The 21,613-nt window shown below is 34.7% G+C and overlaps 1 protein-coding gene across 4 annotated transcripts in view; it reads right to left on the bottom strand.

Annotated features, from left to right (window-relative positions):
- The window catches only part of Fstl5 (follistatin like 5), a 591,337-nt gene that overhangs the window by 53,996 nt on the left and 515,728 nt on the right, over window positions 1–21,613 (bottom strand). For all 4 annotated transcript variants that reach the window (XM_021158305.1, XM_029475620.1, XM_029475621.1 and 1 more), the window contains one exon: window positions 8,025–8,174. In XM_021158305.1, the coding sequence (XP_021013964.1) occupies window positions 8,025–8,174 (150 nt within the window). The remainder of the gene's footprint in view (window positions 1–8,024; window positions 8,175–21,613) is intronic.

Raw genomic sequence — 21,613 nt, 5'->3', positions numbered from 1 at the left:
TCCTGGAACTCACTTTGTAGACCAGGCTGGCCTCGAACTCAGAAATCCACCTGCCTCTGCCTCCCAAGTGCTGGGATTAAAGGCGTGTGCCACCACTCCCGGCTCTTTATTCTTTACAATTCACAATAAACTTTCCATATTCTGTCTTTGGATTAAGTTTAAAGTAGAAATAATATATATTTTATTTAGATTTTAATGGATAGACATATTTTCTTAAAATTTGACTTACAAGGATTACCCCATCATCTGCAGAGTTCTAGATTTAAATCTATAGAAAAATCACGAGAGTATTTAATATGATAAAAGTTACTCTGGGTACAGTAATGAAGTCACCAGGATATGCACAGTTTGCTTTTAAGCATGCATGTTCTAACACTGAAGTTCATACACAGATAATTGTGGGCAAATATAAGGATATATTATTTCACGCAGTTGATAATCGAGTTAGAAAACTCATTATCTGAAGATATGACTGAGTTAAAATTATATGTAGAGGGAAAATAGAGCACTTAAATAACTTGAAAATTACCTAACTTTATTATTTTTTTAAAATAAAGAGATAAAAGCACTTTAGTAGCATCTCTCTAAAGTGGGAGGGTTAGGCTTTAGCTTAATGGGATATTGGAGGACTTGCTTAACAAACTGAAGGCCCAGAGTTCCATCTCTAGAACTAAAGAACAAGACGGGGTCAGGAGAGGCAGATAAACTTAATGTTATTTGGAGACAATAGGCCTTCATATATATCAGAAAGAGTGTAATAAACATAGTAAAAATGGTCAAGGCAGGCAGTGGCTTAGTGGTTAACTGTTAACTCTGTTACACAAACAAGGAGATTGGAGTCAGGATTCCACAAATCTATATAGACGTTGGGTGAGTGTCAAGTTCTTATACTTCTAGACTTGCTAGGCAGAGAGAGAATATTACTTTTTAATGAGCGACTAAAACTCCATTATACAATATTCCACATTCATCCACTGAAGGGCATCAGTGTCAAGTCCTCATCTCACTTTTGGCACTAGGTGGGTTTGTACAGTCAGCAGTCATGGCAATGCTGGTTTACAGCATTGTGTGATTTAAATTGTGATAAGCCATGGCACTTCATTCCCTGGTAGCTCTGCTGTCTTCATCCCCATTTAGGTGGTACAAAAATACAAGTTTCAATACATTCTTGTCAACATACTTTGTTTGATTTAATGATAAGTGTAAATTAAATCTCATTGTCGATTTCATTTTTATTTTCTTAATGCTTCATATGACAAAGCAGTGCTTTCTGTGCTGAATGGCTGCTTATATATATTCTGTAAGAAAGTATATGTTCAATTCAAATTTTACTCTATTTCATGCTAAGTTTTCAAATTTTCTACATAAAGACAGTCAGCTTTATTATTATCATTCCTCCTGGCACAGTGATTCCAATAGTTCTTCTTTCTTCCTAAATTGTTATATGCTTTGTTTTAGTACCATCTATGTTTAGCTTTCAATAGTATGTTTAAAGGGATCGTTTTGTGTTTACTGATCCTTCTTGGTTTTTTTTAGTCTATTTACTCTCACTTCTTTTCAAGTTACTTTGTTTTTTCTTTCTAAGAAAGATTGGTTAATTAAACCTCAAGCATTTTTTTTTCAGGTACTTCTGAAGCATTTAAGATTATATGTTCCCTTGTGTAAGTGTACCAGATTTTCTTTATCTGTTCTTCAGTTGAAGGACCTCTAGGTTGTTTCCAGTTTCTGGTTATTATGAATAAAGCTGCTATGACCATAAAAAAAAGTATATGTTCAAGTTCTTGCACTTGTTAAATCCTAGTTGACAATTTTTCTGTTTAGAAATTTTCTGTATGTTCAAGACACTAATTCCTAATTGAAATTATATGTTTACTTTCTATGATTTGCTGTAAAAAATTTAAATAAGCTTATGCTGTCCAATTTCTCTATTATCTTTTGATTACCCACAGTTTTAGAGTCATATCCAAGATGGCATGAGCAAATCTAGTATCTTATAATTTGATGCTTGATTTCCTCTAGTATATATTTTACACGTATATTTATCTATCATTTTGAGATACTTGTTGCCTGTAAACTGCCTTACAACTTTATTCTTTCAAGTATGCATATCTACTTTTAGTAAAAGCTTAAAGTATTTTCATTTAAAAGTGCTTATATAAATTCTCAAAAATAATTTGAGAGTATATATATATATGGACAGTTGAATTTTTATTCTAATTTGTTAATCTATATGTGTCTTTCTGAGTATTATTTTAGTAATTGTTACTTTGTATAAAGTTTATAAAAAATAAAATAGTGGTACATATTAGAGAGAAGATGAATAAAACTATATAATATGTATTCTGGTTTCATTTATCTTTATCAATACTGATTTGGCTCTGTGGAGTGCCATACAATGGTAGGATGGGATTTTTCATTTCTCTTACCTATTTCCATTTAGATTTTGCTTTGAGTCCATAGATCATTTTGGTTGGGACTGACATCTAAACAATATGAGATCTTCTAAATCATGGTCATTAACTATGTCTTCATTCGTTTCTTTAATTGCTTCTAGTAATATGTTATAATTTTGCTTGTACGGATCTTTTAATCCCTTATTTTAGTGTTCTATCAATTAGTTCTAAGACAGTCAAACTGTTTTAAATCTTTAAATGATTCAGTATTGGATAATCTTAGTAAGTTGAGATTTCCTCACTCTCCTTTGTCCATCTATGTAAAAATGTTTGAATGCTGCAAATCTTTAAAAGGCTGAATTTTAGTTTCAATTTTTTGACATTTCTTGGTATACATTATTCGTTTGTTTCTCTTTTGTTCTTTACAACTTTTTGTGTTCAATTTCTTTATGGTTGTGAGTCATTAATTAAGTATTTTAATCCCTCTTATTCTCTCAAATGAAATAAAAGCATTGAGTACATTTAGAAAGAGATGCTGAACTACAAGCTTTAAAGTAGTTGGCTTTTATATTCATAGCCCTTTCATTTATATTACTTTCAAATCACATAGAAAACTAAACTTTGAAAGGATATAATCACTAGCTCTTCTTAATGCCCATGAATTTACCTATATTGAAAAATTTCTTTATTCATTTTGTCAAGTGACTGTGTCTTCATTTCACCAGGATTCTCAGTGGAGTTTCTGAAAGTTAACACCAGGATTAATGTCTATTATGGACTTTTGCTTATCTAAGAAGGCCTTACATTTTTCTCTTGCATGTAGAAGACAATTTTATTTTGTTTTCTTTTGTTTTGTGGATTTCATGGTGGATTGATTCTTTCTTCTTCCATTATTCCTTCCCTCATTTATCCTCTTTTATATAATTTTACAGATTACTTAAGTTTTTAGTGTGGGTATGTATATTTGTATATGTGAGATCACACACATTTGTGGAAGTGCCTATGTGCGTGAATGCAATTGCCAAAGGAAAACATTGAGCAGTTTTCTCTACCACTCCTAGTCTTATTCTCTCAGAGAAGTGCTGTTACTAAACTTAAAGGTTGCCATTTAGTGACCTGTCAGGGTAAGGAGCTTCTGGAGTGTACCTCTCTCCACACCTCATCTCTCAACACTGGCCATGTGCAACTTATTTATGTGGATGCTGGATATTCAAATTCAGTTCCTGTCCTCATGCTTGTCCAGCAGGGGTCTGAGCTCTGCTTTCTTTTAATAGGTTTCTTACATTCATCTTAGTTTGATTCATTCTTGTTATCTAACTAGTTGAAAAGCCTTTGTTATTTTTATTACTACTTCTAACAACTATACAGAATTGCAAGTGTATAAGACATCATGTTGTTAGCCACTTTGAATTTTTTCTACGAGACTAATGAACCCCTGGGAATTTGTATGGGTGGTATTCATTGACTATAAAAATGTTGACCCATTAGCCAGGAGTGGTGGTGCATGCCTTTAATCCCAACACTCTGGAGGCAGAGGCATGCAGATCTTTGAGTTTGAGGCCAGCCTGGTCTACAGAGTGAGTTCCAGGACAGCCAGGGCTACACAGAGAAACCCTGTCTCGTAAAACAACAACAACAACAACAACAACAACAACAACAACAACAATAATAATAATAATAATAAAATATATAAAATAAAAAATTAAAAAATGTTGACCCATTTATTATTTCTCTACATATCCTAACATTTCATTCCTACTGCTTTTGATTTTGAAATTTTCAGTCACTGTATCTGTCAGAAGTGTGATGCCTCTCAGGAATCTTGGGTTATATTTATATATCATTTTTTGTTTTGATTTCGTTTTTCATGTGTTTTGTTTTTTGGTAATTTTTTTTTCACTTCAGTGCCGTCATCCATTTTGATTGTCTTAAGCTCAGTGTTTCTAAAAGTGTTATACTTTCCAATGCCTGACAATAGCATTTATTTAATACTTCTTTTATTTAATGTGTGTGTTGTGTTGTGTGTATGGATACATACGTGATGTGGCTCATATGCGGATATCAGAGCACACTCTGTCATCCTTCCACCATGTATGTTCTGGTGACTAGACTTAGGGTTGTCAGCAACCTTAACCCAGTAAACCTACCTACCAGCATTCCGAGCCTACCAGCATATCTGAGCCTTTTTTGCTACTTTCTATCCATCATTAAATGCCAATATAACTCAAACGGAAAGAATATTCTCTTGAGAGTTCAATTTTAATATATTACATGTGTACTCTTTACTTTGCTCCTATGTGTGTGAAATTTAATGCTTAATTAATTTTTCTCACTCCAAATATAAACAATTAGAGTTTCAATTTCAATTACAGTTTATTTTGTGGGAAAATATATGTTTCTGCAAAACAAAAACAGATAAAGAAACCAAACTAGGCTGCATTATTAGTTTTTCCTATAGATCCAAATACTACCTAAAAGATTAATTTTCTCCTACTCAATCTTTCAGACATACAGCTTCCTGTGCCTCTTGTGTGTATCTCTGCAGAAGGCTGTAACTCGCCTCCTCTTACTTCCTCTATGCAATGATTCACCTGCCTCTCCAAGCTGGCTTTGCCTTGATATTGAATATTGTACTGAACTATTATTAAGTCAGAACTGCTTTTTCAAAAAATGTGGTTAAAATGTGGTTGCCTTTATATAAAATATTATTTAGCATTCCTTAAGCATTTACTCTAATCTGATTAAATTTTAAGTTATACATTACGGTTTTCAATTTCAAAGGTGATTGCTATACAAACATTGTTGTGACATTCAAAAATATTTATCCTCAATTTTTTAAAAATGTAAATTAATGTAGAATTGTGAGAAAGAACAACACTAAGGAATTATCTTTCTAATTTCACCAACAGTGCTATTACTACTGCTCGTTAAAATATTTAAAATATGTTTTCATAGAAATAAATCACTAATCCTATCACATGCTATTTTAAAATGGTTAAACAATATGATGTTTCAAAATTTAACTATTAAAATTAAATACATATACCAAAAACTAAAACAATGTTGCTTTTTATATATATAAAACCTTATATATTGCATCCATCTTTGTATAGGTATAACTGGATATATATATACTGGATTATATGTATGATCATGTATATACAATTTTATACATATCTATGTAATTCAATATGTCCATGTACACTAAAAAAGAACACAAATATATAGCTAGTGGCAATATTTATAGTAATATAATTTGAATGTGTTTTAATTGTCCATTTATTTTTTACAAAGTTAAAGCAATTGTGTGTGTGTGTACGTGTGTATGTGTGTATTTGAAAATAAGTTACTTAACATATATCATTTATTACCCCTGAGCACATGCACTACTATACTACTGTATTCATGCCTAGAAATTGTTTACCACTAGGCACATCATGGCCTTTTACTTAAGTCCTATCATCATTCTAGACAATTTCATTATGTGAAAAAAAAAATCAAAATTGTGATCAGGAACACCCACGTTCACTGGCAATGTCCCTGCAAATTTGTGCTTACAAAAGACTACAGAATGCCTTAATTGAAGGTTTTGACATGATGCTTGATTTTGCATGGATGGCATGGATGGATATACAAATATAGACTCCAGAACTATGAATCATTAACTCCAGTAAATTTCTTTCAGCAAAATACTAATGCAAACATAGTCTACATGAAAATAAAACTCTGCTGCCATAAAAACTAGCAGACCCAGGAGCCAAAATCAAATAATCCATATTATACATTTCTATGCATATAATATCCACAATCGGGCAATAGTTATGGTGACAAAAATATATACAATTATCTATTTAGGTGAAATGTATTCTGATTGAGTAATGAAGATATAATTACTTCAATATCATAAAGAGATTTCCACTGGAGTCACATAATATTCTTTATCCTAAGTGTCAAACTTGAGGCTAAAACCCACTAGAGTCGTAGTTGTATCAGAGTGTACCTTTCTCTGATTTCAAATTGCATAAGATCTTATAATTTCCAAGTATTTCATAGCTATAACACAGACTTAAAAATAATATGATTTATGTAGTAATTACATAGCATTTGGCCATTTTATTATCCATTACTTCTATTAATTTTTAATTTGACATCATTGTCTGAAGGCAAAACTCTATGAATAATAAGTAATACTAGCTTTCCCCACTTTTGAATATCTAGTAGGAAATATATATTCAGTAAGGGTCGGTCTCTATTTAAAATTGAATTTAAAGACCAACTTGATTAGTCTCACATTATACATCTAATTTTAAAATTCTGGCCAGGAGACCTGATCATTTTAGAGCAAATGCCTCTGATTTACACTGACCTACCTCAGAGTAAATCAAAATAAAACTACTCTTGTCAAAATTCAACAGCCTTCAAATCATATGCAAATGAACTGTAACATTCAGGCTATTTGTTCTCACAGTATATAAGGGAGAATTAAATTGGATCACCATGATAAATGTGTAATCCTGGAAACCTTAGAATTTTCTAGCTGAATAGCTGTTCATAATTTTATTCAAAATTTTATTATTCATTTTCACATCAGAAACTGAACCATTAGACTCAGTGTCAGCTCACCACTTAAGACTCTGACAGGCACCAAAACTTTGTATTAGATTCAATGCCATTCATTTTTTTATAGCTAACATATTTTACAGTAGCAATTAATCCATGATAATAAATGAGTGGATGGATGGATGGTTGGATGGACGGATGAATTCATGTGAAGTTGTTAATAGCAGAATTATTTATTTATCTTAGTGCTTCTAAGCTTTGTTGTTCTTTTAGATAAGAAACAAGGTGTGTGTGTGTGTGAATTTCATAAAAATATTGGCTTTAAAGTTTATCTATACACAGAAGATATAAGGGGCAGTTGGGCATTACTGTCTCTAAGGCACTTTGAGAGTAAATAGGTTATAGATAATGTGTCTCTTCCTATATTATGATGTGCTCTGAATGTCATACATTCATGAACTTATTTTAGTTTTAATGTAACTCTAAAGAGGATATAGTTATTATTCCCTTTTAAGAGTACTATGTATCTTAAAATGCTAGACTAAGCTTTCTTTCTTTCTTTCTTTCTTTCTTTCTTTCTTTCTTTCTTTCTTTCTTTCTTTCTTTCTTTCCTTCTTTCTTTCTTCTCTACTAAGGTCAATGATCTTAACTGTCCAGGTCCAAATTCTGGATACAGATACCAAAGATACAATACCTTCTGTATGCTATTTTATGTTTGAATTTTGGCAAATTGGCTCTCAGCATAGTTTTGGAGGTAGTATTGGAAATAAGAGGTAAAATATGATGGTTCATACTGGAGACATAAAGTAAAAATGTTGTGAAATGTGAATCCATCATCATGGTAGGGTCTAGTAAAGGGTATCTTCTATATCATTGACCTACAGACTTATTTTATTATTAACGGTCACATAATAATATTTTATAACTGAATTTTTCTGGTGAAAATTACTCTTGTAATGAATCATGTTTGTAATGAGAATTAAATGTCATAAATATGTTAGGCGCTAGATACTCTAAGATGAGTAAATATGTATTTTTAAGGTTTATTTTCATAAATACCCATCATCATACCTGAACAACTTTTTGGGATTGCACATCAACAATCAAGATTCTGTCCAAAGTTGGCTGAGCGACATAAATGAACTTGTCTTTGACATTAACAGCAGATGCCCACACACATCTCTGCACTTCATCTTCTTCTGCTTTGGGACAGACTTCATCCTGCATTTTACGAAGCAGAAAAACAAATTTATATCGTAAATCATGACACAGTGAAGGCAGCATCCTGAGTAGAATTAATGTTTGGTTATTGAGGACACTAAACATCAATTATTAAATGTGCAAATAAAAAGGGCTAGTCAATGGAATTCAGAGCAAATTAAGTTCATTACATAAAAATAACAAATGAGACTCCTATAATGTGATTCCAGGTCCCTAGACTATGTGAGGGAGCAGGAAAAACAAACAAGAAATCAAACAAACACCCTGAGATGATATCCCATGTTTAGGGAAAATGTTTTTCTTGTAGAGAAAAGTGGGAAAATACCCAGATGCATGTAGAAGAGTCCAGAGCAGAGAGAAAAGCAGACTGGACATGGCTATCCTAGCGAACAAGAATTATAGAGAATAGCGAGAAAGAAAATAGTGAGAACAGCTAAGGCAGGGGGAAAATTCTTTCTATTATATAGTGAATGATTAAGGGGTATTTGGGATGTGGGAAGCCTGTGAAATACAATGATCAGTCTGCGTAATTAGGGGATGAGGGAGCCTGATGACTAGCATGGATTTTGATAAGCTGAAAAGCACCACAGGTATATGCCAATAGAGTAATGAGTCACTTCTGCCAAAGACAAGGGAAATGACTTACTTCTTTTGGCAGGCTGGAATCTGTTTTACAATTTCTGAGGAATACTGGCTTTTATCTAACTGCCAGAAATCCAACTTCAGCTGAGCCTTTACTCAATTTTGGACCAATTCAAGTGGGCTTGAACTTTGTGGGGGTAATGGGGAAGGAATACTTGGATACTCAGTTACTGATTTTCCTGGTAAAATCCAATGCCTTTTCATTTTTACCTCTTGTTTATTAACTCAACAGTTTAAGAAAAACATAATAAATCTAATTTTCTCCCAAGACCTCCTACTGTCAAGAGTTTTCAATTGAAAAAAAAATCCTGCAAAAATGTACTGTTTCTGCCTATCTTCTTCTTTCCTTTATAATAATTGAAAATATATCCTTCTTTCATACAATACATACCAGCCACAGTTTTGTCCCTATCCTAGCATCACCTCCTCTTTTCTCTAGATCCACTCCTACTCTATTTTTACTTCAGAAAAGAGCAGGTCTCCAAGAGATGGCAGCAAAACAGGAAGAATCAAGATATGACAAGGCAGAAGACCTCATATCAAGACCAGACAAGGCACATATATGGGACCATAAGGGAATCAAAGAAAGGCAAGAGTCAGAGATGAACCCGGTCTCTCTGTTAAGATACACCCTTCCACCCACTACCCCCCCACACACACACAAAATACACCAAGTATACACCAAGCTAACATAAAACAATTCCAGAAACTGCCTCATCACACTACAGTTCTGAATGTCCGTACCCACATGAACAACAAGCTATTGAATAACCACTGGAGATATTTACATTTGCTAACTAATGTCTACTTTCTTTCACTGTATCTTCTTGCACACTATCAGGTTTAAAACTGTTTTAACACACTTGCTTTCTTCTCTAATTCACATGAAATGTTCTGTGGATACTACATTTAATGTCCACATTTAAAAGATTTAGCAAAACCAATGATATATATATATGTGTGTGTGTGTGTGTGTGTGTGTGTGTATGTGTGTGTGTGTATGTGTGTGTGTATAATAGTGGCAGTAGACACACATGATGATATCTAATATCTAATAATATAACATAGCTTGGATAGCCTAGCGAGTACAGGTAGTTTTCATGTTTGTCTTACAATTTGGAATATAGTGGACATATGTAAGCTCTTTGTAATAAGGCTGTTTTGGTCTACTCTTTTCATTTTGTAACATCAGTAACTCCTAGGAGGACATAGGGAATCCATCAGTTCAAATTAGCTCATCTTGTAACATGGGGAAACATTTACTTTCCTGTTGTTTTAAACATACCATTGTTCAGAGTAAATCCTGCAAATAACCTGAAATTCAAGTAATCACTGTTGAATGATATGCACACCTCTGGGTTAGGACATGAACTTTGCTCAGTAACTTGCAGCACAATGGTTCTTTAGCAGTGGGACTATAGAGAGTATTGTGGCAGTTCAAGAAAGTCATGCAAACCTGGAAGCAGAACCTCTTTAGAACAGAGTGTAATTTTGAAATTTCACTCATCAGTTCCCATGAGACACCTGAGTAACTTTTCTTTAGAAATATACTGAATGTCATTGACAAGACCCTGTTTTTTTTTTTTTTCTTTTGTTTTGTTTTGCTTTGGTTTGGTTTTTGTTTTTAAGAAATAAACACCAGATAAAATATTTATGGAGGTACAATGGGCTGGGAGGGATGTTGGACCTGAGGTGATGTCTGATGAAAGGCCCTGGATATAGGGAAATTGTTTACAAATGCGTTGCTCTTGTGTAAAATCGCCCCACTAAATCTGAAAGAAGTAATGCAAGTGTGAATAACCTGACACGTAGCTGTCAGCCAAACAACTGCAAGACCAGAAGCAATTTCCACAGTTTTTGTCTGCTTCAGAAAGATTCAACAGTAAAATAAACTGCTCAGCTGGGAATGATTTTCTATTTGTATGCCATTCCCAAAAGACACCCCTAGCCACACTTGCAATCATTTTTACAAAACCATTAGGAGCTTCCACACAGACACCTTGGATTTAATTTATTTGCTTTATGTCATTATTTCTGATTAAAGGCTGTTAGATCCCATTTAATAAAAACACAACTCTTTTTCAGATTATATGTATTAATACTTGTATTTGTGGATAGCAATTATAGAGAAATGTTATTCACATGTATTAAATATTTAATGGGAAAAGACAAAAATGCCAACTTATTCAGGTTGAGTACATTTCAAATTAAATTATTCTATACTTCATGTACCTCTATTATGTTACTCCAAAACATTAAAGATCTGCAAGAATGATGTAGGCTATGGTAGAAGTTTAATTTTGAGGTTTAATGCTGTTATTGGTGCCTCCTTTTCTGGACCTTAATAACTCAAAGAGGAAATTACAGCCACTTATCTTGGGAACTTATCATTTTATTTTTATACTAATTACTCATGCAATGATTTGGTCTCAAATGCCTAATGTACCATCTTCGCTCCTATCTTCATATCCCTACCTTCAGCAAATGTTGCATCATTACCCTTGGAAAAGGCATTATATTTGCATTAAATACTTTCATGTTTTCATCACTCAACAGGTTCCTGTCTAGGTCTGTTGGCCTTCCCATACACTCCTTTCCTTTCCTTTCCTTTCCTTTCCTTTCCTTTCCTTTCCTTTCCTTTCCTTTCCTTTCCTTTCCTTTCCTTTCCTTTCCTTTNTTTCCTTTCCTTTCCTTTCCTTTCCTTTCCTTTCCTTTCCTTTCCTTTCCTTTCCTTTCCTTTCCTTCCCTTTCCTTTTCTTTCCTTTCCTTTCCCCTTCCTTCCTTCCTTCCTTCCTTCCTTCCTTCCTTCCTTCCTTCCTTCCTTCCTTCCTTTCTTCCATCCTTCCTTCCCTTCTTCCATCCTTCCTCCTGTCTTCCCTTCCTGTCTTTCTTCCCTTCTTCCTTCTTTCCTATATTCCCTCCTTCCTTTATTCTCTTTTTTATTACTTTCATTTATTTTTAGATAAGATCTCAAATAACCCAAGTTAACCTTGAACTCTCTATGTAGCCAAAATGGCTTTGTACTTCTATTCTTCCTACCTCTACCTTCTGTCAGTATAAGCATGACCCATGTGCCTGCATCTGTTGTTGAAGATTGCATCTAGGGCATCACATTAACAAGCCAAGGTCTTTACCAACTGAAGTACATGCCCTTGCCTCCAGAGTCCTTCTTGCTTCTCTCTCTTATCCTAGGATACTTGCCCACAGTTTCGTGCTTTCAGCAAGGTTTATAATACATTTCCTCCTCAAACTTAAATACCAAACTATGAACAACCTAACTGAATCTATCTGCTTCTTTATTCCAAATAGTCATCATATTTTACTCAAACCATATAGAACTTTCCAGAATGCTACTTTCTTTTCCTAACTACATTGGTCGCTGCAGCGACCAAGGCCAACAGAATAATGATTCACAGGAGATAAGAAGGTAGCTCAGTTCAACACAACTCTGACATTGGTTCAGATTTCTAGAGTCTGACCAAAGTTTTTTACTTTTCACATATTTACACACAGCATAATTTGGGGAAAAGTTTCCTGGTTATAATAAACTCAATTCCAAGTGCACAACAAAACTTAAGATATGATTACATCAAAACTCTTCATAAAGTAGGAAATCCATGTTCCATAAAGATTGGTTTTATAGATTAACTTTAAAAAGGCTCAAAAGAAAAGGATTAATGATAAGGGTCTGGGGGAGAATAGAAATATAAATTGCTTAATACAAACATGCAGAGAGTCAGTGTAATCTGGCCGCAGTGACAGCACAAAAGCCTCAGTGCTATTATCCACAACTGTTCCAGGCCTTCAAGGTGGAAAGGAGATTATATATTTCTTGCTTTGAATAGACGACCCTCTGTGTTTAATATTATTGTCTTCTCTAGTGCTTATCTGTAAGTGCAAGGATGCACATGCCTTCTACACTTAACTTTTTCCTCTATATTTACGATATTCAAAACTACTCTTGCTGTTTTACCTTCTCTAAAGGACAATTTTTCAAAGTCAACAGAAAACTTACACGTTATGATCTGAGGCTGGGGAGATGGCAGACATATCTCAAATGTCTGAGAAACACTTAAAGAAATGTTCAGCATCTTCAATCATCAGGGAAATGCAAATGAAAACAACCATGAGATACTATCTTACTTCCATCAGAAGGTCTAAGATAAAACCTTAAATTGATAGCACATGGTTTTGAAAATGTGCAGCAAGGTGAACATTCTTCCATTGCTTCAAGGAGAGTAAACTTATACAACCACTTTGGAATTGAACTTGGTGGTTTCTCAGCAAATGGGGCATAGTTCTACCTCAAGGGCCAGCGATGTTACTCCTAGGCATATAGCCAAAAGATGCCCCTCTATACCACAAGGACACTGGCTCAACTATGTCCATAGCAGCTTTATTTGTAATAGCCAGAAACACTAGGAACAATCTCGATGTCCCTCCACTAAAGATTTGATAAAGAAAATATGGTACATCTACACAATGGAATACAATTGAATTATTAAAAACAAAGACATAATGAACTTTCGCAGGCAAATGGATGGAACTTGAGAATGGCATCCTGAGTGAGGTAATCCAGAGCCAGAAAGATATGAATGGTATGTACTCATTCATAAATGTATATTAGCCACACAGTGCAAGACTACCAAGCTACAATCAAAAGACAAATAGATACTGGGTAATAAGGAGGTCCCAATGGGAATGCACGAGTCTGACTCAGTCATCAGAGGCAGATGGAGAGATCTGGGTACTAGAGAAGGTGAGGAGGGGAACAAAGAATCAATTGGAGAGTGGGAAGGAGAGGACTAGGAGAGAGAATGGAAATCAGCTGGGAGTGGCCACTCTAGGAAGCAGCTGGAGGTCTGGGACAGGAGTGGATAGGGGTATACAGGGGTGATCCTAGCTGAGATTCCTTCTAGGGAGGGATAGAGAGATCGAACTGGTCATATCTCATAACCAGAAAGGACTTCTAGAGGAGGGTGGGGGACATCAATCCACCACAAAACTATCAACTCAAAATTTGTCTTGTCTACAGGATATGTAGCACGGAACAGAGACTGAAGGAACAGCCATCCAATGACTGCCCCAACTCGCGACCCCATGTGAGAGAACCAACCCCTGACACTATTAATGATATTAAGCTATGCTTGCAGACAAGAATCTAGCATAACTGTCTTCTGAGAGACTTCATCTTGTAGCATATGGAGACAGATGAAGAGACTCATAGCCAAACATCAGGCAGAGTATAAGGAGTCTTGTGGAAGACTGGAGGATAGAAGTGAGCAAGTCTGCATGGTTAATGACTCCACAAGAAGACCCACAGAGTCAACTAACTTGGGACTATAGGGGCACGCAGAACCTGGGCCACCAACCAGGTAGCATGCAGCAGCTGGAACTAGATCTCCTACACATTTGTAGCAATGTGTGCAAATTAGTTTTTATTTGGGTCCCCTAAGAAGTAGACCAGGGGCTGTCTTAGTCTGCTTTCCCTCCCATTGGATCACCTACCCTAACATGGACAGCCTGTTTGGGCCTCAGTATAAGAGGATGTGCCTAGTTCTCTTGGGACTAGATGTCCAACCCCAAGGGGTTTGGGGAGGCATTCCTCTTCTCTGAGGCAAAGAGGAGGATACAGTGCAGGGAGAGATTTGTACGGGTCTGACTGGGAAGAGAGGAGGGAGAGGTGCTATGACTGAAATGTAAAGTGAATTTTAAAACAATAAAATAAAATTAACCTTTAAGAATGAAAGTAAAAAGAATTTTAATTATTTAGTGAGAGAGTTGTTGAATTTTCAATCTTTATGCCTCGGGCTCCTCAGTAGCTTGGATTATAAATCTTCACATTAGATTTACACCAACCACTATTATTGAACTTTTGGACATCATTAATTGAGTCGCTGCTGTGTGCTTGATGTAGTACAAAGCAGTGCTTCCAAATAAAGCGGGTTTGATTGCAATATTGTGTTTTCAGGTTGCTTAGTGAAATTTTAAACACAGTTTCCTTGTGCAGTGTTCTTCCATTACTCTGAGAAAAGCTTCAGAAGGTGAGAGGCACAGCACTCTATTCAGTTTAGCATCCATTTTCCTTTTGTTCATGAGTTAAAACTGTGCTTGAGAAACAGTTGCCTTTTATTTAATAAACAGTTGTGTTTGAAATAGCGTTAACAATTAGAACCGAAAAAGAGAGTGTAAGCTGTAATATGTGAAGACCACCTGGGCCTGGCAACCCAATGGAAGAGCTAGGGGAGGGACTGAAGGAGCTGAAGGGGAATGCAACCCCATAGAAAGAACAGTATCAACTAACTGGACCACCTAGAGCTCCCGGGGAATAAACCACCAACCAAAGAGTATACATGGAGGGAGCCAGGACGCCAGATACATATGTTGCAGAGGATGGCCTTATCTGACATCAATGGAAGGGGAGGAAGGCTTGATGGCCCAGCATAGGGGGATGCTAGAGGGGTGAGGCTGGAGTGGGTGAGTTGGTGGAGGAGCACCTTCATAGAGGCAAAGGGGAGGATGTGAGCGGGGAAGGGATGGGGATGTTTGTGGAGGGGTAACCAGGAATGGGGATATCACTTAAAATGTAAACAAATAAAATGATTAATAAAAATAAAATAAAAAAGACTACCATATGCAGCAGAAGAAGCAAGTTCACTGATACTAATTAAAACCCAGGCAAGGTTCTCTCAGTGTAAGAAGGTATCTAACTACCTACATGGACTTGGTAATCACTGTTTTATGAAGTTTACATAACTGTGAATGAAAAATATATCCGTATTATGGCCTATAGCAGCACGTATGTGGCATGTGAGATCTCCTGTAATGTAGACACTAATTTTGTACAATTAATTAAGTAGTAGTATGGTTTACTCCAGAGTGTAGTGGACAGGGAATAAATGTCAAGATGTTGGAACAAAGGGGTCAGGGTCTGAGATCGTAATTAGATTTGAGTGTAAAGCTTTCAAGTTGTTGCAGGAGAGTTCTTGTTGCTTGTCAGTTGTCGGGGACATAACACTGGTTTGAGCATTAGTGCCTTGTCTTACTTATGTGCTCTGACACCAAGAAGATTCCCTGGCCTGCAGGATTTTCTTTACTGGCAAAAATTAAAAAAATAGAGTTGGGAGAATTGTACTCACTGCTGACAATTATGAGTCACTGTCTGCCCTGCTTGTTTATGTCACAAACTATGCACATCCTTTCAGAGAAAAAAGACAAGGGGCATCTATGCTTCATTATGCCTCTTTAAGAGTTGTCACTAACGAAGGATTTCAGACTTATACACACACTTTGTAAACCAATAGAAACAATTGAGCTAACTAATTTTTATCAAATACTTTTCCTGTAAAGAACTTTCAAGTAAAAACTATTAGGCTGCTGGACAGATGTAGCTACTCATGCAAGCAATTGGCCAATCACATACCATATCTCTGGATGAAACTCTATACAGACATTAATTGTGCAGACATACGCAAAACACATATTTTTGAGGATTTTATTTATATTATTTTATTATGTATTATTTTATTATATGTTATATTACTTTTATTTATATTAAAATATATATTTACATTTGTATTTACTTATATTAAATTCATATGGATCAACTTATAATAATGTCTTTTTAAATTTTGCTTTATACAATAAGTGAAAATTATATTCAATGTAGGGCATTAAACAATTAAAACCAAAGGACATTTTATTTTTCTTCTTTCTTTGCTGTGAATTAAAACTCAATGATTTGCTTGCATTAGGTAAGGGCTCTACCACTGAGCTGTAACAAAGCCTGCAAGGATAACACACTTGTTTTTCCTAAAATACAAAGAGAAGCTGAAAAAAAAAGTTTTTGTCTGTCTTCTGAGTAGAATCATTGCTCATAACCTAGGCAATATTGCATTCCACCCATACCAGAAATGGAATCAAATAAATTTTTCACATTCTATGAGAGGTTTAATTTATGTCAATGTCAGCCAGAAAATTTGCACTTACAACTTACAAGCTGTTTTTACTTGAATTGAGGCTACAACAGAATGTTGTCTTAGAGTAGGATTTTGATTTTCAAATAGCAAAAGCACACAAACTACAGGGCAGAAATCCTTACTTTTAACCTAATAAAAATCCTGAGGGCATTGTGCAGTCAGAAGCCAGGGCTGTAAAGGGGAGGAGCACAGTCAGCCCTGAGTCTAGTGATTCCCAGGTGTAACACTCCGCAGTGCCCTTAGAGTAGTTTTGGAACACTTTTCCTAAGCCCTGATTACCTCTTTAGTCAAATGCATATAATAATGTTTTCCATCAAAAAGAGTCATTGTGAGGATTAAAGAAAATCATGTGTGCACTGTTCACGTAATCAGTGCAACTCACCTATTATTTTCAGATGGGATTTTCTCTGGGAACTGTACTTCATGAAATTACGCTAGTCTACACATTTCACATAAACTTTGTTTTCACTTCCCAGAATTGTTTGGAGCGATTTGGTTGCATGGAATAGTTTCTGCTGCATCATAAGCATGGCACATTCAGAACCCAATGGCACACGCTTCTGAAACTCTGTCATTGGCTATTTTTACCGAACAAATTAGAATATTACTCATTTACTCATCTGGATTTTTATAAGACTGAATTAAAATTCTAGCAACTTCTTTTAGTGCATGGGTGAAAATCAAAGGTGTTTAATGACTTCAACTGTATCAAAATGAAAATCTTATAAAATGTAAATTAGATATGATATAGTTGATTTGATAAATAATAGAGCATTAAATATTAAAGTACCTATAAAATATGGGAAAATTGTAGACATTATAAATAATTCCGCAAATGAGACAGCATTCTGGTCCTCCTAACTTTTGGTGGAGATCAAAATTGTGAGTTCAGCAATGGCTTTTAGGACTGAGAATCCTAGCGTCAGAAATATCATGTGTAGTACAGGCTTGTGTTTGATGCAGTGACAGAGACTAACTCTCCAGGCCAAACGTCTCCACTTATATCATATAACCAGAAGAAAGTAGTTAGTAACATGTGTCAGGCTGAAAACTAATACCAAAACCTAGTGAGATGCAGCAATTATATTGGTTGTCAATAAAAGTGACTTAGGTGGATGCTGGAGCTTCACATCCAATCAACTTGATTAAGAACTAGCATGAGCATTTGGAATTAAATGGCTCAGTTTAATTTTGCTTCTCAACATAATGAAGTTTTTATCATAACAGAGCAATGAACTTGTTTTACAAAGTGAACCTAGCAAGATCACTAGTTTAAAAAAAAAAAAAGAGTAAGAGTGAAAAAACTGTTAGTACATAATGTACATACCTCCTACTGCCATATTTTAAAAATAATAGAAAGTTGATTATAGTCAAACTGCCCAAGAGAAATAGTCAGTCAACCTAGAAATACAGACATTCCCTTCAAATGTCTTCTGTACCCTTGCCATCTGACAAAGAGAGCCTACTAATTTCAAACACATTGTGTAACCTAATTTTATTTGTTTTACTCCCAATTTCCAACTAACTGTCACCACATTCTTAGAAATAAAGAGATCAGTAAAACAATGATCCTTAATTATGTGCCATGATTTTCTGTCTTGAAAGGCAGACTCTTGGCTATTTATCAGAGTAGTTTTTAAATATAGCCTAGATTTGAACTTCCGTGTTTCTTCAGCTCGTATCTTGGGCTATTCACTTACCTGATAAATTAGCACTGTAATACTATTTTAAAAGTCTACAGTGGTTTTACCATTATGATCTGAGATCTTAGATATGAAATAGATTAGTGACAAAATTCTAGTCATTTACAACATTTTAATGACTTCTAGTTAGGCTTAATTTACCTTGATGGATACATTTTATTTGAGGTAAGTTATAGCTCATCTTTATAAATCCATAAAACAAAAGAGATCCAAACTTTTAAGAAAAATAGTTAAATAATTTGAATTACATAGAGTGAGAGCCACTGTCCTCCTTTCCCTCTAGCTTCTTCTTTCTTAGTATGGCATTGAGTAGTGTGGTTTTACAGGTTTCTCCTTTTGGTGAGTTTAGACGTGGAATAATATTTCCCTTCTACAGACACAGAATATCTCTATATCACTCTTCTTATATATTGTGGGTGAATTGGAAGTATGGGTTGAGTTCTGTGTTGGTCTATTGACTCATCTGCATGTTTTTAGCCCATGTAATATCATTTAGCTACTATTATAGTAATTATAGTAATTACCTCCTGTGGCATGCAGTGCTAGAGGAAGATGGGGGCCCTCATTAAGATGGGATTCTTCCATCCTCACATATTGTACAGCTAAGTGGCTGGTGTGGAAGGCAAACTGAGTAATTTGTGAGCCTTCCACTGACTGAAACAAATATTCTGATGCAACAGATTCATTTCCCCCAGATTATAAATCTATTTGTAGACATAATTACATGTATTCCTATTTTTAAACCTGACTGTAGTTCACAGAGAAATTTGTTCTGCATAAAAATGCTAATAAGGAGCAAAACTGCATATGATTAACCTTCTCTTTTCCCTAGCATCAGTGATGGCACCCAGGAGTTGACACATGTCACACAAGTTCCTTACCAAGCAATCACACTCTCAGATGTAGGACGAAAATTAAAATAATTTTAAATATTTCATAATACTTATTTCTTGATTATATTTTTAGGAATCTTAAAGTTTATGTAATTTTTAACATATAGGCTTACTATATAGCATTGACTAGCCTGGACTCATAACGTAGACCAGACTTGCCTTCAAATTGCAACAGTCATCCTACATGTGCATCCCAAATGCTGGGATTAATTTTATTGTGTATGGGTTTATTGTGAAAAGATTAAAATACATGCAAGAATATTTATTTTATCAGTTAGAGAAAATATATAAAATATCTGTTCTATATATTCACATTTTAAATTATTTTAAAATGTTACATTTAGTAAAATTATATCACTTAATAAGTGCATCCAATGTTACAGATTAACGAATTAACTATAATGAAAACTACACTGTAGATATAAGGATTTTTGAACATGGTCTTATAATTTCCCTGTGTTTCTAGCATAAAGATCATGTTTTTCATCCTATAAAACTTGTTTTACATTGAAATCCTCAAGGTTTTAAGCCTAACATTTAAAGATGGTCAGGGGCAGGCACACTTCCTGTGGAAACCTAGCCTGTTTCCAGCCACTGACTTGTGTTGCCCATAATGCCTGAATCCCATTTGCTGTGCGCAGAGACTTAAGTAGAATACTGTTTGTATGGCCTGTTGCCAATTGTTCCTGCCTCTTACTCATGCATATCTTCAGGTTGGCATATTTTCCTGTTTTGGGAAAGATATTCACTCAGGGGAAATTCATCAGGGTTATATTATTCAGCATACCTCATTATACACATATCTATAAGAGCAACTGCCACACTTACACACAGGCATGTGATTTGTAGCTTATATATTGCCCCCCCCCTTTTTTTTTAATTCAAGGCATAATTACCACAAAACCTGATACAACAGGAGTTCTCAGTAAAGATCTACAGATTGACAACTAAACTAAGTTCACTTAAGATGTGCATTAATGATAACATAGAGTTCAATATTCAAGAAGTGAGAAGCTTATTTTAGATCACAATGAATAAATAAGGAAATGAGGTATAGCATATAATAGATTGTTATTAAGCCCTAAAAATCCTTTGTTTGAAAATAGATGACATTTAATGTTATGTTTAATAAAATAGTCCAAAATCAGGCAGAAAGATAAATGACTACAAATGTATCTGATGTAGGAATAAACAAACAAAGACACAAAACTAATGTTACAATCCTGAAGATAAACTGAAGGATACTAGTGGATAGGGGACTTTAGTACCTAGAAGAGAAAATGGCTGATCAGTAGGTAAATAGTTAAAATTTAAAAGTAACAAGACATTCTGGGGTTCTGTTGAGAACATAGGAATTATATATTTCAAAATGCTAAAAGAATTTACACTGTTTTAACTAAACAGGAAAATATTTCCTAGAGCATGTATGTCTAATCTAATTTAAACATAATATGATGAACTCCATGTATTGAGATGGCATATTGTGCTGAAAGATGCATACAATTATATGTTTTATGCACATTTTGAAAATAAATATATATAAAAATCAAGTGTTGGTTTCATCTGAAAACTTCCTGATGTTTCGTCTGGAAACATCAAGTGTCACCATTTTGCGTAATTGATTAGGAAATAATTTTTGACAAATGTGTAAGAAACAGAAGTTTATATGTCTATAATTGCTATATAACACACTGTTTTATACATATGATACCATTATCTATGGTCATTATTTTGTTTTCTAAATGTTATAAATAAATAAATGGCGCAGCTACACTATGGCCTAGCAAGCTCTGGGAAATATTGACTGCATCATTAACAGGCTGAAAAATCTATGATGACTGCTTTAAAATGTGGCAATAAAGTTTTAAAAATAAATGAATCAAACAAAAACTGAATTCCTCTGGGCACTGCGTTAACAGCTTCTTTAGGTAGAATTAGTGATTTTTAGATTTAGCTCATCGTCATTTGAATTTTTATTAAGTGATTGTATCATGTAGAAATTACATTGTGTTCCCTTTGGTCCACATCCTTGCCACAACATGCTATCAGTTGAGATTTTTTTTTTATCTTAACCATTGTAAAGGAAGGAAGATGAAATCTTGGGGTCATTGTGAATAGCATTTCCCTTATGACTAAAGCTGTTGAACATTTATTTTCCTTCCTTCCTTCCTTCCTTCCTTCCTTCCTTCCTTCCTTCCTTCCTTCCTTCCTTCCTTCCTCCC

Source organism: Mus caroli, chromosome 3, assembly GCF_900094665.2.
Source record: "Mus caroli chromosome 3, CAROLI_EIJ_v1.1, whole genome shotgun sequence".
NCBI classification, from domain to species: Eukaryota; Metazoa; Chordata; class Mammalia; order Rodentia; family Muridae; genus Mus; species Mus caroli.
This window is presented reverse-complemented; position numbering and strand designations above follow the sequence as displayed.